Source organism: Centruroides sculpturatus, unplaced genomic scaffold, assembly GCF_000671375.1.
Source record: "Centruroides sculpturatus isolate CEXI.00-Female unplaced genomic scaffold, Cexi_2.0 scaffold1835, whole genome shotgun sequence".
Classification (NCBI taxonomy): Eukaryota; Metazoa; Arthropoda; class Arachnida; order Scorpiones; family Buthidae; genus Centruroides; species Centruroides sculpturatus.
In genome coordinates this window covers 71,981-99,440 of record NW_019385943.1, presented here as the reverse complement: position 1 = coordinate 99,440, position 27,460 = coordinate 71,981, and the positions used below count along the sequence as shown (strand labels likewise).

General features: G+C 27.8%; 2 protein-coding genes across 5 annotated transcripts in view; one reads left to right on the top strand and one right to left on the bottom strand.

Annotated features, from left to right (window-relative positions):
• The window catches only part of LOC111612727 (iron-sulfur protein NUBPL-like), a 22,644-nt gene extending 8,933 nt beyond the window's left edge, over window positions 1-13,711 (top strand). Inside the window, exons 2-5 of one of the 4 annotated variants that reach the window (XM_023353967.1) lie at window positions 7,196-7,402; window positions 9,790-9,872; window positions 13,240-13,307; window positions 13,572-13,711. In XM_023353967.1, the coding sequence (XP_023209735.1) occupies window positions 7,196-7,402; window positions 9,790-9,872; window positions 13,240-13,290 (341 nt within the window). In that variant the 3' untranslated portion in view covers window positions 13,291-13,307; window positions 13,572-13,711. Of the gene's footprint in view, window positions 1-7,195; window positions 7,403-9,789; window positions 9,873-11,827; window positions 13,047-13,161; window positions 13,308-13,571 lie in introns of those variants that run through there. The other 3 variants (XM_023353970.1, XM_023353969.1, XM_023353968.1) reach the window with 3 other exon arrangements.
• On the bottom strand, window positions 13,392-27,460 carry LOC111612728. The gene is made up of 3 exons (XM_023353971.1): window positions 27,382-27,460; window positions 13,994-14,114; window positions 13,392-13,756 (listed from the first exon to the last, which is right to left on the bottom strand). Exons 2-3 carry the CDS (start codon window positions 14,058-14,060, stop codon window positions 13,515-13,517), a joined length of 309 nt encoding a protein of 102 aa, XP_023209739.1. The 5' UTR covers window positions 14,061-14,114; window positions 27,382-27,460; the 3' UTR covers window positions 13,392-13,514.

Genomic DNA, 27,460 nt, shown 5'->3' with positions numbered 1-27,460 from the left:
TTAATATGATTCAAACACACTTACAATTTCCCTCTACAATTTTCAAATCAATTAGGTTATAGTTTGAATTGGAAAAAATAATAAACTCACTCTATTGCTTGAAACATCATCTTAAAAATCTGTTAATCTTATATTATGTGATTATGATATGAAAAGTTGTTAAAAATTATCATTTCTAGCCATCAAAGACATAAAACTTGCCAAAGCCTAGTAGAAAATAGAAAGTTGGTTTTCCTGTAATCAATGAATAAAAATTTCTCAGTTATACATAAAAGGGTCTAAAAGTTTTTATCTGTAACTTATAGTTCTATTATCTAGCCAAAAACAAACTGTTTATAACCAAATACACATTCTTATAGAACTATTTTTTGATTCTAACATTATGTATGAAGTACCTACCAGTATTTTGATTTAAATGAATCTGAAAATGTAGCATATATCTGAAAGCTGTTGGATAATTTGTATTGATTTATAGTTAGTTGTAATAATTTTAATTATAATAAAAATATTGTTGAATTTTATTATTTGGATTTATGTATTTTTTAAATCTGTAAATCAATAATAAATAGTTCAGCATTAAAGATAGGGACTGCTATTATGTAATAAATTTAATGATTGATTAATTTAATCAATGAATAATGTAACAAAATTTAAAAGAAAAGTGATGAGTTAATTAAATTAATTCTAATCAAATTTATTACAAGATGGCAGCACAGTCTATTTTCAATGCTAAATTATTTAACAATTTAATTTAATTTTAGCATAAAAGTAGCCTGTAAATTTGGGAATTTTGTTTTACAAGTATATATCTTTATTAATTGGAATGTTAAAGGTAGGTATATTTGAAATTGACTATAGCATATTTACATTATATACAAATTGTCTCAGATTAATTATTTTAGTTCTACCATCATTTTTAAATTTAAGAAATATATCAACTTGGTATTTTTTGATATAATTGAAAATAAATTTATACAGTAGAGCCTCGAAAACTCGGCACTCGGGATAACTCGGCCACACCCTGGCAGGGCAAAAAAATCCTTAGTTAATTAATTTTCATTATAGACAGCTTTATTCCTCATAAAGTATTTTTCTGGGGTCTGTCTTATCAGGTAAATTACTGTACACAGTGTATTCATTAATTTTCATTTTCATGTAATAAAGGCTCTATGCCGTCATAAAGGTCGTACTTTTCCTTTGTTTAAGGGTATTTGGGCAGTTTATTCTCTGTTGTATTCTCAAGTAAACAATACATACAAATACAGTACAGTATTTTCTGAGGAAACACTCATACTTAGTTTTTTTAACCCCATTCCCGATAACCTGGCATTTTCACAAACTCGGCCACCCTTCGGTCCATATTAGGCCGAGTTTTCGAGGCTCTACTGTATATATAAAAATTATTAAATATTTTCATTGGAATTTTGTGGATTGTTTTGTAAATTTATTGTTAACAATTTTAAACTTTTATAATAATTTAAAAATACAGAAAATATAAAGGCATATACATTGATATAATATTTTTGATGAAAGATATACTAATCTTAATATAAACAAATATATTATTATTATTATAAAGTGTTTATTTTCCAATACATATAATTTGTCCATAAAATAGGTCATTACAACAATCAAAAATTATATCTGCAATTTAGTTAGACAAATTTCTATAGCTAACTGTAGTGTTATGAATAATTGAGTTATAATATTTTATTAATGGTCTTTCTTTCATTTCTTTGATAATGTTAATAATTTCTTTCTGTTGCTTTAAACAATCACTTTTAATTACTAAAGAAAAAATTAGTTTACTTAATAGATTCAAACTATTATACAACAGATTAGCACAGTGGTTTTCAACTGTGGTAGCACAACAGCAACTTCAGAAGTGTTGTAAAATGTAGTGCCACAAAGTGCAATAATTCTGTATTGATAAATAAGTAGAAGTATTGCAAAGAAAAAAAATAACAAGTTTGGGTGCAACTATTAGCATTGTGGAAAAACACTTCATTCTTCATGTTTTGGCATGCTAATAATATGTTAAAGGTGCACTCTGCAGCTGCAGTTGGTTCAATTCATTGCCTGATGATGATAAATTAAATACTAATTGATACAGATTTTATTTACAGAATAAAGCTAAAAAAGTTTTAAAAACCTTTTTAGTTTTTTTTTTTTACTATATAATGTTTGTGATTATGAAAATAAACAGATAATCTACAAAGTTAGTGTATTTGTTATGAAATTTATGAATGATTTTCAATCAATTTCTTGAAGTTATTGCTGTTATCAAGTTTATTAAAACTGAAAAAGTAATAAATTTTCTTCATCATATAAGGAAACCTGTTGTGTGTATAAGGAAAAATATAATTTATTTCTTATAAACTTGATAAGCAAGGATAAATTAAAAATATATAATAATAATAATAATAACCCATCTGTTCAACTGTATTATTTTTATAAATTGAAAAATAAATAGTCTTTGGATCTTATTAAATACAGACACACACAATTTGACAAATAATTGAATAAAATTATGTATAAATTATTTCAATTTGTTGATTATTATTTTTTAGTTCAGATTTTTAAAGAAATTACTCAGGATCAATGTAGATATGTTCAGTGATTTGATAAATATAGAAACCAACATATTACAAATATATTGTAATTATTTGTGACTGTTTTAGAATTTTAGTTCACATTTTACAAAGAAGTTTAAAATACTGATAAATGAACAGTTTTATAATTTTATAAAAGTATACTGAAATAATATAATGATAAAGAAATAGTTATATTAAAATAATTTATATCTTGATATAATTATTAAATTAGACACACAACTTCTGACAAGCTTATTTCTTTTGATTATATTATAGATTGATCAGCTTTAAAGCACAATGGATTTAAATATTCTTGTACATGTTTATTCATTATAAGTTGTTAATAAATGGCTTCCTTTTTTTTGTAAGATGAGAGACTGAATATTTCTTAGGTTAAAATATAAATATATTGAAGTTATAAAATTGTCTTCCTTTTCCATCATTCACAATAACCAGTGACAGTACAAAACAATTTTCACTTTTAAATTTAAATCACTATTTCTTAAGATTTCTGGTGTGAGAATTCCTAGGAATTCTGGCAAATATCTGAAGGATCAATCCCTGGAAAAATTAACTTGAGTCCAGAAAATTTTTTAAGCTTTTAAATCTTGACCAAATATTATGTTTGCAACTAATAGTTTATGTGAAAATTTTAGTTATTTTTATTCTTGATAAACTGCTGTGCATGCAAAGAGAATTTTGGGATGATTAGACTATAAATATTTTGTGAAAAACCATCACAATAAATCTGCATAGAAGTTTAGCATTTTGTTCATAATATACTTGTCGTTGAGGAATCGTGATTCATTGAGATTGGTCAGAATCTGGACCAATGGGCAATGTTCCATGTTCCGTTAGATTTGAATGGGCGGTGGACTAGGCAGAAAGCTACGAAACAGTGGGGAAGCTGATTGGTCGACTGCCGGCCCACCATAGCACATATATAGATTAGTTTAGATGAGTTTGTTGTGGTCTCTTTAAAAAGAAGTTTTGCTTGCCAAAGAAAAGGAATTATCATCTGTTTTCATCATCTTCTGATGAATGAGTATCTTCATCTGGTCATCAACAAGTGATGATTCCTGGAAGTGCCATCTCATTGTGAGGTGACTTTCTTGAATGGACTTTTACGGGATAAGAACATTTGTCAAGCATCGGCACTCTGGTTATGGACGCCATTTATAGAACATTTTTTTAAATTAACTATCAATTAGACTATACTTTTTTACAGTTTTATATTTTTTTGAAGTATTATGGCAAATTCTAAAAATATTTCAGAATTTTAGGGTTTCTGATTTTTAAAACTGTAATATTTCATGTCAATTATGTTTTTTGTTTCATAAAATGTGAAGTTTACAGTTTTATTTCTAATCTTGAATCTTTAATTAAGTCAAATTCAATTATTGGTCCTGGTAAACACCCTATACAAAATAATGTATTTTTCAACTCCGTAAATTGAACAAAATTTTACTTATCTCAATGTTGTCTCTCCTTAAGTTGAACTTGTCAAACTCAGCAGATGCAGACCAATATAAGTTTATAAGTTCCATGTGTCCTTTCAGTGCATTGTTTAGTAAAGTAGCTTTAATACAATTGGACAAGTAAGCCACTGACATAGAGTTGTCAATTTAGCAGAAAATTCTGATAAATCTAATTTTCCTATAGCATCCTTGAGTGGCTTAGAAGTTATGTTCTCTGCCTGTTGGATATGTTAGTGTTTTTTTCATAGTAGGCAAAGAAGAGAAACCACAGTAGCTAAAGTTTATTTTAGTGTTTTGTTTTTTAATTTTTATTGGTGAATAAATACAAATAATTAATGAAAAAATATATATTTTTTTGATGTGGAACTATTCATTTGTAACAGCAATGTTGAAATTTTTGTCTTTCTGCACTTTATTAATTCATAAACATCTATTTGCTAACCACCTAAATTTGCCTGTAAATAATTTGTAATATATGCAAAATTTGATTTTTTTTAATAAATTCAATTCAGTGTAGAGAGGTTATTCTGTGATTTAGGCAATATATTTTCTGTGATATTTATTTAAGTTCATCTCTTATTCTACTGCTTTATACTTTGTCTGAAAGAAAAAATTTTTTTCATATACCTCAATATATAGAACTGGTGAGTTTTTGGTATTTTCAAATTTAATATTTAAAGGTTTTATTATATAAAATGACTTTTGTTTATTATTCTATAAACTTTCTTTTAATGTAAATGTTCTTCATTTACATTCAAAAACTTTTTCATGCTGATCCATTATATTTGTAATAAATTTTTCTGAATTTTAATGGTAGACATTGATGTTATTCAAACAAAGATGAACAGTGGCTAGACATGTGAGAATGTTGCAAAGTGATTTTTATATATATGAGTGTGTTAGCTGCTGGAGAACTTTAGGTGAAGCTTGATAATTGAGTTTTTGAGTGAATTGGAAAACTGTAAGAAGTTAAAATATGTCATATTTAAAGAATTGGACATTTGTTAATAGATTATCTCAGGTTTTTATTGAGTGTTTATTAATAATCGCTTGGATTGAGTCAAATCCAAGCGATTATAAATCCTTTGCCTCGATCTCCACAACAGAGGTATGCAAAGAAGGGGGCAAGGCAGACCTCGTGAGAATGATCTCAAGGAAAAGGAAAAAGAAAGGCAATTGAGTAATACAACTAGTGAAGATTATCATGAATTAGAGGAAGCTTTTAACAAAAGTAGTCCTGTGACCTCGAGAGCTACAAAAATTTATGATTACTTCAAAGCATCAAGAGATACTGAGTCACAGGTACAGGAAGTGCCACAATATACTTTAAAATTGATATATGAGCTAATACAAGATAAACTCCTAAAGTATCAGTAACATAAATTTCTTACTGAACTACAAGAAATTAAAACAGAGGTCAATTCTCTGAAAGAGGAAAATAAACATTTTCATGGAGAATTGACAAAATTGTCTCAAAAGTTAGAAGAATTAGAGGAAACATCCTAGAATAACTCCAACTTAAAAGGTATGTTGGAATAAGAAATAGACAAATTAGTTAATGTGAGAAATAATAAAAATATAATAATTATAAATTTTCCTTTTAATTTGACTGATTATGAAAAGGAAATTAATTATTTTATAAAAAACGGCTTGCAAATAACTAATAGTTATATAGAAAGTTTGGTCAGACTATCCAACAGTGAAACCAAACCTATAGTGAAAATATCATTAAATTCCTCATACAACAGAAATTTGATTATTAAGAAATTCTGAAAAAGAAAGATGATTTCAGTAATAAAGAGAAGGAAAAAATAATACTTACTTCAGATTCATGTATGAGATCTAGAATGAGGAGGAAAAAACTACTAGCAATAGTAAAACAAGAAAACTTTAATCATCTCTTATAATAATTCTATTATATTTCCATTATTATATAAAAGACAACATAAAATATACATATGATGTGAATCTAGATAAAGTAGTTCAATTGAGTGGTTTTTTGAGAAAGAACTGAATGATATTATAGAGCAATTATAATTAGATTTAAAATAACTATTGTTTTTTCAAAGTCAAATTCAAGGAAATAGACTGAGTCTGTTTTCAGTTTCCTATGCTAATTCTTGTCGATATTCCTTATAAAAGTGTTCCTTAAATTAGGAAATTGAAAGAAAAATTACCAACTAAACCACTGAGGTTATAAGTTCATAGGATTCAAAAGTATTGGATTATTTATATCAAGAGACTAAAGTTGACCAGACAAAGTTGTGTGTGTTGTATCCCAATCTCAGGATACTCATATAGTAACAGATTTATGCCTATGATTTTGTTTTTGTTATTATAACTTCTTCATTCAACTAAGACTAAACAGAAGAAGTAAATTCAATAGTAATAATTAAGAACTTTTTAGAGGGTGCTGTCTCAGAGGTAGGGTTTTTTCTCAAAATGTACAAGTTTTGTTTTTATAGGGAGACACTAATGTTACTGAATAGATATAACGTCTGAACAATGAACAAGATTAACAAATGGAAATATTAAGAAATTTTATATGACAAAATTTTAATAACTTATAATTTGTATATAACATTGTAAATGTATAATAATGTTAAACAAAAAGATAACACATTAATTATAATATATTGACATATTATCATATGACAAAATCAATATGTTGGATATCAAATGAAACTCCCCTTTGTAACAGGTATATCCTATTACAAATAAACTTCACTCACTTATATAATTTTTAAGCAGATAGTTTTATTTTGGTTTACAGATATTTTTAAAAATAAATAATTTTCAAATCTTATAGTGTGGCTAATCTTAGTATTTCTAATAGCTGATTTGCCATGTAAGACAACTGAAACAGTTTTGGTAATTTTTATCAAAAATTAAATCACATTAGTTTAGACAATAATCAATATATATGTATCTTATTAGAAAATGTTCTCAACTTAACTTTTAATAATCTTAACTTAAAATTATTAACTGAGAACATTTAAAAAAAATGTATTACATAAAATATTTTTTATTTCTAGTTTTTATTTTTCTTTTAAAATAACTTCATATTGCATATAAAAAGGATTTTAACAAAACATAAAAAAGCAAACTGTTTTGTCAGATTAGGTGTCATAATTGTTACTACACCTCAGGATATAGCTTTGCTTGATGCTCGAAGAGGAACAGAAATGTTCAGAAAAGTTGAAGTACCTGTTCTTGGAATTGTACAGAATATGAGTTTATTTCTATGTCCAAAATGTGGTCATGCTACTTACATATTTGGAAAAGAAGGTACAAAGAAATTAGCTGAAGAACTGAAACTGGAAATATTAGGTATGAAAATAGATTAGTTTATTTTAAGTTTGCATGCTTTACAATTCATTATTGTTAAAAAAAACTGTTATGTTAATAACAACAATAAAAATTCAATGAAAATTTATAACTTTATTCAAAGTTTTTATTTTGATAAATTACTTTGTCTGATAATCATCATGACTTCAAAACTTGTAACTCTTGCAACTCTTGCTGACAAAAACAGTATACAAAATACACACACATATACATACATACATACATACAAGAAAGACTTCAGCTGTACATGAGGTATTTAGCCAGCAGAAAAGAGGGAAAGGGGAGGGGAAGGAGGAGGGAGAAGAGATAGATAGTAGAGAATGGCTACAGTACCCTCTATGTTGATGTTGGCGTGCAGTTTTTAGGCTGCAAGGCTGTAGTCCCCTGAAGGGTCTAAAAGAAAACCTGAGTGTAGCGAACACCAATGATTCAGTGCCGCCACAAATAGCTAAATGTAGAAGTTAGTGCCAAGTGGCTGTTAGTAGGAAGACTTATAAATACTTTAATGCTAATGAAACTGAATGTGAGTGCGAATCTTAATACTACTTAACAGCTAGACAGAGTGTGAAAAGACAAACGGATGGACAAAAGACAAAAAAAAATTTTTTTGGGGGTCTCGCGTGTTTATTTTATTTTTTATATATATTTTTAAACAATAACTTACTAACTAAATTAACCTACCATAACCTAGGATGAACCTAACCAGAAATCAAGCTAAGCGTCCTTAATCTAACTTACAACTAGGACTAACTTAAACTAACCTTATTTTCTGTCTTTTTTCAGTCTAAATTTGAATTAAAATACAAAGTTGAAAGCAGCTATATAACAACAGTTGAAACAAAACACACACACACACACACACACTATTTGGGAAGCTCCATGGTAGGCACCCTAACAATCTCAGCTAGGATTACATTGACTGAACTGCTCACAGATGTCTCTTTGGAGAGATGGATAGATTTATGATTGCCATACAAGACACTACAGAAAGCACATTTTAAAAGACACAATACTTTAATGGCACTTTAAGAAATCTCACATTATGTTTGATTTGTGTGCAAGCTTTCAATATACTAACTTCTACATACCAGGATCAAGAACTTAACTATAAAAACACGTCAGACAGTTATATTTTTATGTTGTATTTTATGACTAAACTATCCATCATAGACATGGCTGTAGCAAATACAAACACTGAAAAAATTAGTTTATTTTGTAGGCTGGTTTTGAGTATAAACTGTCTGAAGAATGGATAAGATGACTTTTGAGTAATGGCTATCAAAAACCTAGAAATATTAGAGCTTCACAACAGCACCTAGTTGTTAGGAAATTCTTAAACAAAGTTTCATAAACAGCATATATCTTAAAAGTCTAACTTGATGCAGCATCCCTGGGACCAGTAAATATCTATGTAGGATATATTTTAATCAAATTATCATCAAATTTTTTGACTAGATTATTGTGTGTTTAATATTTAAATTATAAATAAGTATTTTCCATAGATACAGAAATGGGAAAATAAAATGTTTATCATAATTGTGTGTAAGTAAAGACCATTAAGTATTTAAATTGTCAGATGGATAATTTTGATGGTAAAGGTGTCAGCCTGTTGCTCTGGAGAATCTGGGATACTGGTGGAGAATCCCATGAATTTTTTTAGACAGTTTGTCCTGGATGTGTCAGGCATGGCTGAACCCATGATATATCTGGAAAAAGGTCCTCTTTTTCTATGTGGGCATTGAGTCATAAAAAAATAGTATATATGCTACTGCTACAATAATGAAATTGTAAATGTTTATTAAAATAGATCATTTCAGATTTTTGTTCTTTATTTTGCAATAAAGTTTTTTTGAGTATTATAAATATAATTTACTCTTCTGTTGTATAATACAGTATATATATTATTATTAAATCTCATTTGACCTTTAATTTATTTTACTACATTTATTGTCTTTGAGTTACTTATTGGTTTTATTTGTATACAGCAACACTTGGGTACAGCAACCCTCTCAACAGATTGGGCAATCTGTTGAGAGGGGATACCTCCTTGGAGTTTTTTTTAATGAGAACTGGAAAGATGTTACATTAAGAAAACCCTTACTGAGTTTTCTTCATGTAACATCTTTGGGAAGCACATATTTATGGCCAACTACAGTGTCCAGTGGTTTTTATCCATTGGTGGGCCTATTTTCTCACCAATAATTTAAGCATTATATTTATTGAATTTACCTGTATATTCTATTCAATTAACTGTGAAGTTCTTATTAAACTCTATACAATATTTAATTACATGTTTTAGTATATCTTATTGTATTAAGTTTAAATTACAATACTCAATTTAATTTTGTCAATTAAATTTTAAATATTAGGTGATATTCCATTAGACATAACTATTAGAGAAACATCAGATTTGGGTCATCCAATTGTTGTAAGCAAGCCAGATAATATTCAGGTAAGATCTGCTGATTGAATTTAAAAATAGATATTTTGTATGTAAATACTAGCTGGAGGTACCTAGCAATGCTTGAGTTATCTTTAATTTTTCGAACCTGTTCAATGTTTCTTCACGATTTTGTTAGTTGGTGATTAGTCTATATACATTTAATACTTATTTCCCACATGATAGATTAAAGAAAAACAACAAAAATATTTGCAAAACTTTTAAAAATTTCTCGTAGAGCAATCTATAATAAAACAATTTACAGTGAAGTAACATTTTAAATGGGATATAATAATAATTTGAAAGTATTTAAAAATCTTCACATCATTAAATTTTACGACCCAAGCGATAAACTAAATTACCAATATTCCAGCGAAGGTGCCACTGAATGGTAATGGCATTACTTAGCCAGTTTCACGTCATTTATTCGGTTTCGTATTCTTAGTAAATAATAGTAAATTAAAAATTACATTGTTTTATTTTTAAAATGAAGTAACTGAACGTAAAAGTTTATTTTAACAAACACATTTACCTCTATGGTCATCAAAAAGAAAAATTTGTGGACTGTTCCATTCGTGAATTTTTCTATAAAATGTGGGTAGAAAGTATAGAAATAAAAAGAAAGAAAAGCTGAGGGAGAAAAGACAAAATATAGGATCAAAGAATATAATTGTGCCAAAAATAAACGAACTATTTTTACAGCGTGTTCTAGAAGCTTGGAAATTCAAAAATGTCTTAAACAATGCATTTGTAGGACTATGTGTTGCAAAAGTTCAAAGTAGCTACCTTTAAGATGCTGATTTGTTGCAGTAAAGCCTCAATTTCTCTATACTGAAGTGCCAAGAAATTCAAATGAAGGTTCGCTTGCATTTCTAAGGATCATTGCCTTCTGCAAAAGTTGAATGATCATTGTTCACCCACAAACGCAGATGAAATCGTGGGCTTTCTTTGCGTTGTGGCCACTTTTGAACTGATAGAGCAACAGCACGCAAATTTTTTTCGAAATTGTCATATTATAGATTCATCGGCAATGTTTCCAATGAAATATGTGATGAACGCCCTTTGACTACTCTACTTATATTTGCACATCGAATGTTGTAGAACATTTTTCCAGTCGTTTCTAGAAAAAAAAATTTAAATGTGTGACGATCACAGGATATAGGTTTCCCTTAAGAGCATAATTAGCAGAAACTACATTTTTCAATACACTAACATGTATCACGCAATGAGATACTGTACCTGTACATGAGGTATCCACAGAACTGTTTGACATTCAGTTCCAGAATTGTCTTTTCTGCGTTTTGTGCATTTCTCACCTTTCTCTTTTCATATTTGCAAATCACTAATAACCAATCAGCGATAGAGACAGATTAGTTCATTGGTTGAACATGTCATAAGCAATAGGAACGATTTCGCTAAAATTTTTCAAACTGACACCAATCAGAACCGAAGTTTGTTGTGCTCTTTTTCAAAATTTCTTTTCGCAATTGAACATATCTTTTTAGCTTTCTTAGTAAACGACCTTTTTTTTTTATTACTTTTGAAATAACATTGAGGTGATTTGTTTGATCCAGCGTCAGCAATTCTGAATAGTGTCATATAGTAGAAACAAGTAACATTACTCTAAATTCTGTTTTTCGAACATCACATCATATAACTTTAGTTTGAAAAATCCATTTAGATAATGAAATTTTGATAACCAGTGTATGTTCTAATCTAGAACATACACTGGTTATCAAAATTGAAAAATCCATTAAAGGTTATAAGGAATAAGCTAATTTTTCCCCCACGATTTTAAGTTTTATATATTTTAAACAATAACTAATTCTAAAATTAGTTTAATAAAATTTTATTAAACTACGATTTTTCTGATAATGTAGTGACGAAAACTTCTTGTTACACTTAAAATTTTGTACATAAAGCCATATTTTATATAGAATAGAATAATTTCAACATGTAATTTACAGAAATTTACGTCATCTAACTTGATGCCATAATATTCGCGGATGAAATCAAACGAAAATCCAGACAGAAGGTTTAAATGTGAGAAAAATGGCCACTACATATTCTTTATATCTTATGAACATATGGTTACAATTTATAAGTCTTACAAGATAGGCAAATCATTTGAGAGACTGAATAAGAAGCTCGCCGAATAAAACGCCATGCTAGGAAAGAAATGGTCGAAGATCATGCTGTAAAATTCGACTCATTAAAGACATTTTGAATATTCATGTATCGAGTTGATCAATTCGGCTACAAAATTATAAAAAAAGATCGATTTCCACTCACCATAAGGCAAAACGATTGCAAATTTACTAAATACCTTAGTATCATTTGGAATAAGCCAACAATTTCCAGAATATTATTGTTAGTGATGAAAAACGGTTTTTGTCTTATAGACCAGATAATATGAAGTCATACTTCGAACAGAGTGAGAAATGTTGTCCTTGTAGTGAGACCTTGTAGGAAAAGGCATGGCAGCGATTTCCGCCATAATTCTGTGCACTATCAACAGTGAAGGAAAATTAATTAAAGACTAATTTTTTTACCATTTAGTAACAATAAGTGGATATGGCAACGAGACAACGCTGCTGTTCGTATACACAAGACCTATTACGCATCATTTTAAAGAGAAAAAATGTTAATGTCATCTAAAATTTATGCCAACAATCAGTATGGCAAGCTTGATGACCTAAAGAAATCTATTAAATAATTATCAACACATCCAAAACGATTACTTTATTTTCTATTTTTAAAAAGGTGAGACTACAGATTAATTAATGTATAAAATTTGTAAATAATTCCATTTTTTGATATATTCAATAATACTGTAAGTCGTAACGAAAACTTTTGGCCATTTAATTACTAAGTTTTCTAATAAAGTATTTTTGAAAATATATAGGAAAAAATTCAACTTAAAATCTTTTTGGCTACCAGTGTATGGCTTAAACTGTTTTAATTATTCACGGAAATATTTTCCTTCGTGCGTGAAGACTATTGAGCATCAGCTCCGTTCTTAGGCTGTAGCAATTGTTATTTGAAATCTGTTACGTTTAAAAATTGTTTCCGTGATTGGCAAATTTGCCGAAAAAATTGGACTTTTAATCCCCAATTTTCTGTAGAATTTGAGAGTTAAAATTACCTAAAATTTTACCAGGTGATTTTTAGAGAGTTATAGAATAACGCTAGAAAATAAAAATTACTATATTTCAAGCAGAAAATAATTTAAATTTTCTTTTTCGTTTATTTTATCATGAATATTAGTTTTGTTTCTTCTTTCCTAAACTTTCTCTTTCAGAAATATAAAAACTGAATTTCTCTTAATGAAGTATTCAGTTTTGAATTATTGACTTCAAATTCAATTTTTACTTTGTAGTCCAACATTTATAAAGAAATCGCAAGAAAAATTTCAGAAAAATTAAAATAATGAATTTTATGATAAAGGTATGAAATTATTTTTATAAATATCAAAACGAATTATAAAATGTTTTATTATTAATTATTTTAAAAATAATACAATTTATGCAATGACAATATTATTTTGAAGAATTATGTTTAATGTACAATGATGGTCATGGTAATTTACAAAATTTAAAATTCATTTAATGAATTCTTGTTAGTACAAAATAAAAAGAAAACTAGTTTTAGTAGTTAAAGGGTACAACAAAACATGCTCACGTCGTCTAACGAAATTTTTTTCCCTTTCAGTGACGAAATTCCGTTTTTAATAAGATCGTCAATTTCTTCATCTTTAAAGCCAGACTGCCTCAACTCGTTGCGAATGGCGTCCATCATAAAAGGCTTCTGTTGAGCTTCTTCCAACAGACGGTTAAGTGGTTTTTTCCACTTTTGCCACATCGGTTTTGCCTGTTGAAATGGTGTGACTGGAGCTCCTATTTTTAATAAATATGTTATAATAATTTTATTTAACAGATAAAATAATAAATTAACATTATACAGAATCATATTTTCGAAGTCCAGTAAATATTTATAATAAAATATCACCAAGTTTTTGTAATACTTCACTTTTTATAACTTAATATTACAGAAAGCATTCTTTGTTTGGATATCAAATAAATTGCATATAACATACACAAAAATAATAGTTTATTTTGGTGGAAAATACTTACCTTCAGATAATCCAATTCCGCTGATCAGAAATATTATAGCAATTTTCGCATAAAAACTACTGACCATTTTGATCCCTGCACTGTGAAGTGAAATCCAAAACAGACAGTTCTATTTGTCTACCTGTGAGATAAATATTTATTTTAACATTTGTTTGAATTTTATATTGAATACATAAAATAATTATTTTCTTTTTTGTTATTTTAAAAATCAGATGAAAATTTAATTAAAATTCTAAACAATTATGAAAAAACAGCTAGAAGATAAAACGTTGCAATATAAACACAATTCATTTGTTTTATAGTTATAAATTTTAATAAAGTTTAAAAATAAATCACATTTTAAAAATAATTTCTACACTGTTGTTATAAAATTTGGTTTGCTTTATTACTTCAAAAATGGTCAATTTTTTACACAAATGTCCACGTGAAATTATATATATAATGTTTTGATTCTATTTTTATGCATTAAATTGATCATTTTAGAAATTGGCAATATTTGCAATTGCGATAATACACTTTCAAATAAATAAATTATTATTTAGTAAATAAATTTACATTAGTGCTCTCTGAAAGTATAAACATTTATAACAAAATATCACATCAGATTGAAATTTTCTTATGAAGGTTCGGTTGTAAAACATGATACTCAATGCGTTTGTAGCTGTATTACAAGGCCGCATTCAGAAGGGCCACTGAATGGTATCAATCAGTTCGTCTATTCATCTAGAAATTCCGTATTTCGAAGATAAGCTTTCACACGGGCATTAGGAGTCGCCGATTCTCACAAGGGTGTGGAGTTTAATGTTTATGGACAAACACGTATCTCCTCGACAAAATAAGTCGGCCATTATGCAGTACAAGTAATTGTAATTTCTTTCTAAATCCAGGCAAATTTTATCGAAATTGAACAATCTATCAAATCTATGACCAGTTATTATTGCGTAATACAATACTATTCATACGTTACTGGATGCAACCACCATCGTCCTAGTGAAGAGTTTCTTCTTCAGATGTACAGTACAATAAGTGATATAGGGAAGAGTTGTTTATTATTATTATATTTTACCGTATTTCAGAAAATATAAGAAACTCGAAAACCTACTTTAAGAAAATTTTATTCGTTTTAAAAATATTTAAATTGAAAATAAAAAATTGTAAACATTCTTTATATTTTTACGTTTGTTTTATTATATGCTAATGTTTTTCTGTTAAATAGGTGAGCTAAAATGATGTATTTGTTGTTTATTTTATTGTCACGGGGAGGTAGAAATCTTTTCTCACACTTTTCTTAATGTAACTAAAATAAATAGGCTACATGGTACAACGCTGCAGTAGAAAAGTGACAAACTGTTTCAAATAGATCAAGTAGGGCCACTTAGAGCTGAATTCACCATGTTTTTAAATCGAGTTTCGTAATCCGAAATTTCAAGCTTACGACTCTAGATTAAGAGTACGACGATGATACTCTCATCCTGTAATGATGTAATCGGTTATTTTATCGTAAATGACTACATTGTTGCTTATTTTCAAGTTGCAAAAGCTTAAAAACTGTAATCATAAGATTATGTTCACGTTATTTTATGAAGAATTCAAATAGCGCGTATCTGAATTGTGATTTTATAGTTAACGCGTGATGAATACCGATTTTAACTGAACTTGCGATTTTCACTGTAAGACAAAAGTTTAAGATCAAATATGATTTTCTCAATAAATTTTTTAGTCAAAATTTTCCTAAACAGAACATGAAAATGTGTGTATATTTTAATAGTTTCACCACTTACTTTTTTAAAATACATTAATAAATTTAAATTTTCTAATGTAGTACTGTCCATTTAACCGTCAATAAATACGGGACCAAGAAGCAATTTCCACAACAGAATATCCAAATGTGTCGCGTACGCATGGAGCACGCTCTACCTAATCTCATACATTTTGACAGTTATACGCACCATTACGAGAAAAACAGTGCCTCGTCAGTCCTTAAATATGCCGAAGGAGTCTTATTGATAGTTCGTTATCCTGTAAATTTAACATGTTTCACCAACAAAAAGCTGCGTGCTTGCTGGTTGCAAATAGCATCGGAATGGGTGCCTGTCGTGGTGACGTAATATGAGGTGTATTTGTATCTGCTGCAGTCTATAACCCAATTTAATCAATACTGGAAAAAATCTCGTCCCTGGATAGATGTTTAAGCAGGACTTCCTGTATAGGATTTTGGGTATCGTTCGGGGTCTTGGAATATATCTCTAGTGAATAAACATGCTTCTCAATCTGTGGTCCGCGAAACACGGGTGCTACGTGAAGCCACTTCAAGTGTTCCGCGAAAAAATCAAATATACAATTAAAAATTTTTGTATTGAAAATAATTTTTGGGAATGTAATCAGCAAATGGCAATGAGGTCATATCATTGGAATCAAGACCGAGTGCGCTCTTGATTCCAAAAAGGTTTGCCGCACCTGCTTTAAAGCTGATCTATTGTAAGTGTTCCGCGGAAAAAATGTCAAAATTTAGTGTTCCCCGACTTCAAAAAGATTGAGAACCACTGGCTACTGTATAGATTCATATGTATATATTTTATGCACTACAATACTTGTAAACATATATGTAGATACTGTACAGAATATAGTATACTGTATATAAAAATATAAAATTATTTACATAAGGCTATATGTTTTGATTAAATTTTGAGTATGTTTACAATTATTTTATATTAATTATTCTAAAAAACTAATAGGTTAATTATTTATTAACTTTCATAAAATAAAAATTTGTAATTTAATTTTATGTAATATATATTTTTAATTAAGATCAAGATTCAATTAATTGAAAATTTTGTCATCTATTTTTAATTATTTTATTATAAATACATTTATAGTTTTGTTTTAATTTAGCTGCTTCTCACATTGCTATGTGAAATTGAATGGCTTCTTTATATATATAATTTTTACTTTTAGTAGAAGTATTCAAAATTAATTATTTTAATCATTGAACACTTATATTATTCAGTAATCATTTACATCAATTAATATGAATTACTGTATCTTCTATATAAAATCTTTTTCATCATTAAAAAAAAAACAATGAAACGGCGGCACCGAAAATCTAATCTACACGAAATTTTTGAACAAGTGAATGAAGCCATATAGTATCTTTTAAATTAATTAGAACTAAATATACCGAGTATAAAATATTAACTACAGAATTTTAGGAAAAATGTCACAAATTTGGCGTTAAAAATTATACTCTAAAAGAAGTTATAATTATATCTATATGCTGATATATAATTGTTTATATAGCATGATTATACAGCTGGATGATTCAAAAATAGCACGATAAGTCAAAGTAGGTCTGTGATGTTTTACCATGTGATTGCCATTTATATTGGTTATGTTTGAGGAATGCTGGCATAGATGGAGTTTTAGCAAATTAAGACCAATTAATTACCCTACATTAGAATTTGGGGATACATTAGTGTCTACGTATTAGCCGAATGTAACAATTTTTCGCCTAATTTTATGCAGATAAAATTAATAGAATCTTTTAAAATAATAAATACGACAAAATTAAATGAAATTTGTATGTACCGTATAAAAACATTCTTTTTATACAGTACATGTACTGTATAAAAAGTACAATACATTCCATTCAACAAAACTCGACTAGACGGATAAGTTACATCACAAATAATAAAAGGTTAAAGTATAAATGTAAATAAATCTGTAAATATCATCCAAAGCAATATTTTGATTCCTTTAGTTTACTTTTGTAAGTGTTTTTATTATCCGCTTGAAAATAAAGCGTATTATTTTAAATTTTTCATCATGTAGTAAGATTTAATAATTACCATCACTGGAATTATAAACTTATTTTATTTCAAAATCGCTGAAATACGAACCGTAATTCCTCTAAACGACAATCTGACGTATTTATCTCCTTAGCCCATCCGATTATTATTTAATGAACATTACAGATATTATTGTTTACGCAATATTATGTAAAATGCACAGTATTGTGATTAACCAAACTGACCAAATTAAAATTAATTATTATAAATGAAGAAAATTATTGATATTCGTTTAAAAATTTATTTTGAAGTTATGTAGAAATATCTATAAATTATATTTTAAAATATTTAAAATGAAAACCACAAACAAATATTAAATAGATTTAGCATTTGCAACACGAATGGTTATGTTGCTATCTTCAGTTTTTTTCTTTAATTGATAGGTTGACATACATGCAAGATTATGATTGTACGAAATGAGACGAAATTCAAATTATCTATGGAAACATCTGGAGGATGGGAACCATGTTCGAATTACTGCTCTATTGCTTACGGTTGATGATGATCCACTATCGTGTCGCTGCCATAAAGAAAAATTATCCTTACGTCTTCTTCGAGTGGATTTCGTATGCTGTTTTATAAAAATCAGATTTAACATTTTGAAGCCTTAACGAAACGTTTACATTATTTTACTTTTTTTCCTGTGACTGATTAAAAATTAAAAAAATATTAATGATTCTTATGGAGTTGATCCGGAAAGAAATATCTTTAAGTTTGATTTCTAACAGCAAATTTATTGCTTTATCAACATCTTCATTTCCAACATGACGACAATAATCTCAAATTCCTATATTGTTTGTGATTTTGAAGGGAAAAGTAATTTAATACTACAAAAGCTGTTCCATATCTGAAATCTCTTTGTTCAACCAAATTTTCATCGTTTGACAAATTTCATTTTATTGTCAAGCGTACAGAATTAGATTTTAAAAATATCCGCATTTCTATTTTTTTCAAAAAGACGTCGAAATAGTTGAGGTGCAAATATCTGCTCACTGCTTCTATAGAAAATAACTTTTCTGAAAATTTTGCAAGGTACGAAAATATTTTAATATTAATCGTATCTTTAATTTAATTATATTTTCTTCAATCGCTTTTTTAAAATTGCCGAAACATTTTAAAAATCAGCAAAGAGTTAAGTAGAGTAGAAGTTCGTTAATCCATGTTAGATGGATTATCAAACATTCTTTGTATTTTCGTAAATTTCAATAAGTTATATGTGATCCGAACACGTTGATGTAGATTTTGTACCAGTGCATGCTGTCGTATGCTTCCGATTTGTTTACGCACAACTTTAACCAGTCTAAAGATGACACAGTGCATGACTATACGTTAAGATTATTAACGTTATTGCATAAAATCAACATCCACAATGATTCATGTGCATATAATATTTATTTTCCAGACTAACTGTATACATACGATTCGCAAAAGCTAAATACGCTCCAATTATAAGAAACTTGTTTTTAATTACGTCGAATTTGTACTGGAATGTGGGAAAAAGATTTCATTCATGCACGTTACTGAACACAAAACACATGTGATAGCATGTGTGTTAACGCAGCAATAACGTTCGTTCTACATAATACAGGTATACCCCGGGTTACGTCGTTTCGAGTTAAGTCGTTCTTGATTATACGTCGTTTGTAAGAAAAAAAAAAAAAATGGAAAAATAAAAATCAAGTTTAAGTCATTTTATTCGACTTCACGTCTGTCCGCCACAAATATTGAAGTCGTAATATCACTAGAAAAGCGTTAAAAGCACAGAAAATCATATTAGAATATGTACATTTACAGTAAATGTTAATATAATCATCGATAATGGTAAATTTAACATAAATTAGTTTATTTTCTACTATCGCAAAATAATTTCAATAACTGTATTTGTTATTAACCTTACAAAATCATCTTATTTTATAATGTCTTAGAGCAAACCAGATTCACAAATAAAGAGTCCGCGATGTACAGTACTGTAAACATCATCAAATTGTAAACATTTACAAGTATATACTGTACTGTACTGTACGTACATGCATTCGTAAATTTAGATTACTTTTTTCTGTACTATATCAAAAACTAAAATTTATTTATAAGCTTTAAATAGATTCTTATTAATCNCGATGTACAGTACTGTAAACATCATCAAATTGTAAACATTTACAAGTATATACTGTACTGTACTGTACGTACATGCATTCGTAAATTTAGATTACTTTTTTCTGTACTATATCAAAAACTAAAATTTATTTATAAGCTTTAAATAGATTCTTATTAATCATATATTATTAAAAATGCATTTATAAATAAAATACAGAACTGGGAATGATTATTTGTGGTTTATCCTTAGTCTAGTGATAAGTAAATTCGACTTAAGTCGCCTCTCCTGGAACAAATTACCGACGTAAGGTGAGGTATACCTGTACAATGTACTACTTGACTATATATAGTTCACCGAATTACACTGCGAGATGCCAATTTACTAGGAATTTTGGATTATCGGGAGCCGGATTAACGAACACCCACTGTAGAGTCTTAACAAAAATCGTTTTTAATTTATAAAGAGAAGTTTTATAAGAACACAAACATGATCCGGGTTCGATTCTCGTAATCGAACCAATTTCGTTTTCGCTCAATTCTGCCTTTCTACTTTCCAGTATACTTCATATTACCACTTATTACTTTTCAATATCCATTACTCATTTACATCATTACTCAATATTTCTCAAGAGACTTTTATTGCGAAAACTGTCGGAAGTGGAAGGGTAGAATTCATCATAAACGAGAATCGAACAGACTTTCTTCATTATATGCTCTTATTCGACGATTTTTACTCTATTTTCATATCTATTGAGCTACGAGTCCAATTTAAAATCCCGTCAGGATCAAAAATTCGATTAATCAAAATTCCTTTATGATTAGAATCAAAAGGATTGAAACGAGCAATTATTTATTGTGATATCGTCAATGCTTTTCCTTCAACAATAGAGTCATGCCGGTCATCTATCTAATACCTTTCAGAGAAAAATTTTTCAATTGAAATAACATGACTTCCGGTTTGCATCGGAAGTAATTATATAGTTAATCGAGGTTTCCCTCCTCTAAGGTTTCCATATTTGGTCTCGAGTTTTCATCTACCTAATTCCGTTCTCGAGTTTAAGGAAAGACAGGTGGACAGACGACAGTGAGAATTTATAGGTCTACAATTTTGTAGACCTATAAATAGGTTTACAATGGATAATCCGATATTGTAGTTTATTGAAATAGTGAAAATTTCGAGAGGATATTTTAATAAATTTCTATTGTATTTTGCTACAATAAACACGCAAAAATATTGTTCTAACTTCAAGTGCTACAAACAAATAAAAAGTGTATAATATTATATATAAAAATATTTTCTTTTTTTTATAAATTTCAACGATGTAGATTCGCGTCCCTTAGACATTTTATTTTCCGAATGACTTAAATACAGTCGACCCCCCTATAACACTGTTGATTATTCCGTTTTATATGAATTCCATGTTGTATGAGTCACTTAGATTTTACAAATACGTGTGCCGGGCTGTGAACGGCTCACGTATTTGTAAAATCTAAGTGACTCGTACAACATGGAATTCATATAAAACGGAATAATCAACAGTGTTATAGGGGGTCGACTGTAATAGCAGCAAACTTTCATCTGACAGGAATTTCACGTATTGGACTTTCGATAATTTCGATTTTGACCTCTTAGGATTTTGAAATTTCGGGCTTTTGATTTTGACCTGTCGGGCATTCTATCTTGTGAAAGTTCTGATCGGATTCCAGTAATAACACACATGAATCCTACTAGTATGATTTTGTACAGTATTTTTGACTCTCCTTGAGCAATAAGAAGTAGGACCTTTTAACCATCCACCAGAACATATAGCAGGAACAGCTAGATGGTGAGAGACAGACTTGACGTATCTGTCAACTCATTCGTGAAACGTTCTGAACCGATCTAGATTCGAACTCCCATACTCTCAGAATAGTGACGTTTATCGCCTCTTCACCCGCCGTCTTAAAACCATGATTTAAACATGTACTTATTAATAAATCTTGTTAACTGGTGAATTGAATAAAGGATAACAGTTCAAGCCTCTTCCAGCAGAAATGTTTTATTTTATCGAACGTTTTCGGCTGTCGGTATTCTGCTGAAAGAGGCTTGGACAGTTATTATTTAAACACGTAGATTGATATTATAAATAAAATTACTTAGATGTAAAATACGATTTTTGTATCAAAGTGATCACACAATCCAATTTTTATTTGTAATTCTCTCCCCCCCTTTTTTTTACAAATGTTTCCATTGTTTATTGCTTAATTTTAGATTCTAGATACGGATGTAAATTGACAAAACAATGTTCCCGATTAAATAAATTAATAATGTTATCTCTTACATTTTGAACTATTGCACTTTCAGCAATCTCTGCTGATAGATTCAATGTTTTAAATTTAATCTAAAAACACACCTGTATCTCTAGACTATTTTTTTTATTTTGTTTTTCTACATTTTTTACAAAATCAAATTTTATATTAAATTATGCAGATATAGGAAGTTCTAAATATCCAAATAGATATAATTTTTTTTTATAAACAGGAGATCAGACATATTGAATTCATTTCTATATTTATTCAAATAAAATAATAAATAATTTTTTAAATAATTTAAAAAATGTTTTAAATACAAAAAATTAAACAATTTAATTCAAGAACATTCAACTCATTAGAATGACAAAGATAATTTGAATTGGAAGAATTTCCTTAAAAAAAAAAAAAAAAACAAAAGTTTATTTTCCTTGCTTGCATTTAAAAATTAATTAAAAATAAAAGATAATTCATTTACGAATTGTGTTGATTATTCTATAATTTACGGAAAACCCTGTATATTATTCTGATGATAATTAATTAATTACTGATTTGTTTAAAATTCAGAATTTTTGAATTTTAATCAAGGAAATTTTCGATAAATGAGTAGGTATTGATATATCTTAAGACCATTTTTCGCTCAAACGAAGAGGCNCTTATATATATATATATATATATATATATATATATATAAAGAAGAAAGTCAGCAGTTTTCTATTTAAAAATGTTCACAAATTCAAAACCAAGAAATATTATGGAAAATAAATTAGATTTATCATTTGTAATAAAAATTCCAAATGTTTTAAAATGAGTTGAATCCGAGCGAAACCCGTGGATAACAATTTTTAAATAATATTTACTCTTAACTTTATAGACGTATTTAAAGATAATATGAAATAATTAAATGTTTTAGTAGAAATTCTTACAAAATGTTTTTACAATTCTTATTCTGTATAGTCCTACGTTAAAAAATAGCTAAATAAGTGAACTTGATTTAAATACTATTATAAAATCAACAATGATTTTGATATCCAGATATTAATTTAATATTTTATATTATTGATGGATGCTTGTTTTAGAATTTGTAATCTGTAATCAAAGTATCATAAACGAGACAAACTCGAATAAAAAATTTCTTTAAGGTAGGCTTGAATTTTCTCTCTTTAAATGACATGGCCATGTCTTATATTGAAAGTTTAGTCAACTTAATTCATGTGAAAATCAACTGTATAAAAATTTATTGCTTTTTATTTTATCAATTGGACTATTTTTTATCGGCGTATCTAGAATACTTCTGAAGATACGAATAATAAACTAAATAAAAGCGCAGATGTAATATTATATCTTTCATACTCTAAATAATTTGATTTTAAAACCATTCCAATACTTTAGTATTATAACTATTAATTAAGTGAGACGTGTGACCAATAAATAAAACGATATAGGAAGTTGTTTAATAATTACAATTAAATATAATTATTTTTTTTAATGTAAATTGATATAATCGGAAAATTACTTAAATTATCATTACGTATAGGAAACTGAACGTGTCTTGGTTTAAAATGATCGAACATGAATAAATTTTTACAAAGTTTAACTGAACGTGGTATAAACAATTGCAAGGCATTATTTTTAAAGCTGTTTTGCATGCCACAAATTATTAACAGATATCACAAACAAACCGGATGGCCATGGCAGTTAAGGCATAGGACCCAGTATCGAAGTCGGGCGAACCATCTTAAGAACTTGTAAGGGCAGTAAGTCCTGAATATGTAGGGCCTCGGTCCTTTAGGCTTACTACCCGCTTGCTCCACTGCCAGTCTAGCCGATAGCATTGATGGAATAAAGTAGTGTTTTTCAACCATTTTGTAATAGTTTTATCCCAAACTTGGTAAATGTTTTTTCTTGTGGCACCCCTACTTCTTTATCAATGTTCACTTATTGCGCTTTTAATAATATACGTGTGTTATAACACTGCTCCACATCGCTGAAGTGTCATTGTGACACTCTAGAAAGCCCGGTTGAAAACTTTGTAGTGCATTCCTTCCAAAAGGTGGTTTTCATCGGGATGACCAGGACTTTCTATGGAAAATTGCCCTATTTAGATCAGACATGTGAAGAAAACCCGGAAAACTACGTGGTTAACCCATTGGCGAGGCGCAAAAACCAGTGTTCAGTGTTTCATCCACTGGGTCACTGATGGGCACGAGTTTGGCTGAACTTATAACGGGTATAGACAAAGTCCTCTTAGTGTCCACAGGGCGGAAAAAATTAAAATAGAAAAAGAAGAATGCCACGAATAATTAATCAATCTTATATTCATATAATGGATAGATACATTTAAAAAAAGTTTATGAAGAAGAGTGAGATGATTTGAAATTTGGTATGGACAGAAAATATTTCAATGTTTTATATAAAAAATATATTTTAATTTTTAACAGTGGTATTTTGAATTCTATTTTGAAGATCATATAAAACAACAAAAAATATAAAGTATTATATGAAATTAAACAGCCTGTTGATATGAAAAAGTATATAAATTTTTTAATATTCAATTTAAGTCTACACTTGTTTTTAAAACATTTTCTATAAACAATATTTATTTTAAATTAAATTAAACTTTTTTGAAGCAATATTAATAAATGATCTGTTAGTTACTTAAAAATACAACTTCTGCTAATTAAATAAGACTAGGAAGTAACGAATTTCTATTTTAGGAAAATCAGTAAAACTCTTGATTCTGAGAAATTATCATCAGGATCAATTAGTGTATTTTCTAAGAATTAATGATAATAAAAAGGCCTACGTATGGTTTTATGAGAATTTAATTTCATGATTAGAATATAATTAATTTTGATATATGTAAATTAATTATATGCTAATCATAAAATGTAATTATAATCAGAAGATTTCATTCAATGTATGAATATGTTGTAAAAATATACCATCATCAATGATTTAAAAATTAAATAATTTTAAAAAATAAACCAACAACGGGTTACTCAACTTTCCCGGCAACAGTTAAATTTTTAGTGGCGCCATCTGTTATCATATTTTATTTTAAAAACTTGTTATATTTTTAACTATTATAAAATGGTAGAAAGCTTAATTTTGAGGGTACAGATGAGTTTTATAAAAAATTTTAAATGCTAATAATGACTAAAATCATCATTAAGTCCGAGCCTACTGGAGATACACACGACCCCCACTATCTCTCCACCCTCTCGACCTTTAACTACCAAAATTTAATAGCACGAATCCCTTTAATAAGCAAACCTCCCTGCAAACTTTCATAAATTTTCGATAAAAAGCACAAAAGTTATTAAGCTTCAAACAGGGTGAACAAAATCGTGCTCCACACACATACACCCTTTCACATCCACACATAAACTAACATCCATACATACAGAAATTACTTCCTAATTTTTTGCATTTCTCGACGTTTTAAAGGTGTCCTGAGTCCAAAAATGTCAAAATCTTGAGGAATAATTTTTGACCGATCGCCATACTTTTCCTCTGTTTTATATATATATATATATATATATATATATAACAGTCAGGAAAGTAATAAAGGAATTTCTTTAAAAAATAATATAAAATTTATATAAATATTTAAGCGTTATTTATAAATTTCTCAGAGTAAAGAAAAACATTACGGAACTGTTTGCTATGACAAAAATCATACGAGTTATTATCAATAATTAAGTTCAAATATTTTCAAAATGATTAATTTAATTAATAAATAATTATAATAATTTATTATTTTTAATTAACTAATTAATTTGATTTAATTATTAAATTAATTTTTAATGTATTATTGTAAATATATCTTTAAATTTTAGTTGTCTTATATAGGCCTAATATAGTTTACAGGTGTTAAACGCAAATTTCTTACTGTGTTGTATCTTATTTTTTTTAATGCTAAAACGGACATTTATATCTTTCAAAGCTTTTATTATATAGCATAAGCGAAAATTAGATTCTATTAATATTTTAATAATAAACAAATGATTTTTTTATTTATTATTTTAATCGGTGCAAGAATAAATTAATTAATTTGTTTTTAAAACACTGATACTATATATAAAAATTAAACATTTAGCACATTGTAATCCATTTAAACAAAAATTTATCAGTTTAAATTATTAATGTAAATTATTAAAATAAGAACAAATTATCTGTTAACAGAAATTTAATATTATAATCATTTATTATTTAAAAAGTAAGAGAGAATGATACAAAAATGAATTATTTAAATTAAATTGTAAAATATAATGTAAACAGAAAACTATATACAAAAGTATAAACATTTAGTTATTAAAATACAAAGAGAATTTATAATAAAACTAAAGGAATAAAACGTATTAATTGAAAGCAGCAAATTTTTCCTAGAAATTAAATTCACAAATTAAAATGATGATTTCTTGCATTTTAAATTAGTAAAAGTTTTCATCTAGTTTTCAACATGTTTATTCCAGATTTAATATTAGAATATATTATTAATGAAAACACGCTTTCTAAAATTAGTTTTCTGTATTTAACTACTTTTATAATACGTAATAGATAATAAATAGCTTAACATTATGCTTAAGTATAAATGTTCATCGGTAAGTTGTTTCTTTTTTTTTTTTTAAATATTATTTCGATAAGATAAACAGTAAGTGTTTATACATTTTTGCTGTGATTTTTTAAAATTTGATAAAAGTCTTTTATAACAAATAATAATAATCATTTCTATTTGCAGATATTTAAAAAAATTATTCAGATTTTCCTTAAAAAGATCATATTAAATCACTATTTTAACTGAAGTAACCAATTGAAATATATTTTAAATATATAACAACATTTATGCAAATTAGATGAATTAAAAGCATTAAAATTTTTATGTAATTTTATCACTAAAATTTTAAAATTTAAATTTAAGATTGTCGACGAATCAAGCTTAAAACAAAGCTGTAAAATTGCGATACCAAATTAGTTATTAATTTACCATTGGAAATACCGGGAGAATTGATTATGTCGATAATGACAATTTAGGGTAACGGTTTAAATTAATAAATAAGCGAGAAACAGAAGCGCAGTTACAAAGCATACAAATCAATAGGCTATCGGGATAAAATATCGAACATATATTTATATGTGTATTAATTATTGTCTTACCTCAACCTCCCGCCACCTTCGTTGGCGATAAACTTAACTCTGTTCTGAGCGTAAGTGCGAGTACATCACTGGATTATAC

Bases quoted from the DNA above. Each gene is read 5' to 3' on its own strand.
- LOC111612728 (XM_023353971.1), bottom strand. From the start codon at position 14,060: ATGGTCAGTAGTTTTTATGCGAAAATTGCTATAATATTTCTGATCAGC. The intron at 13,757-13,993 runs GTAAGTATTTTC...TATTAAAAATAG, and splicing joins CGGAATTGGATTATCTGAAG to GAGCTCCAGTCACACCATTT.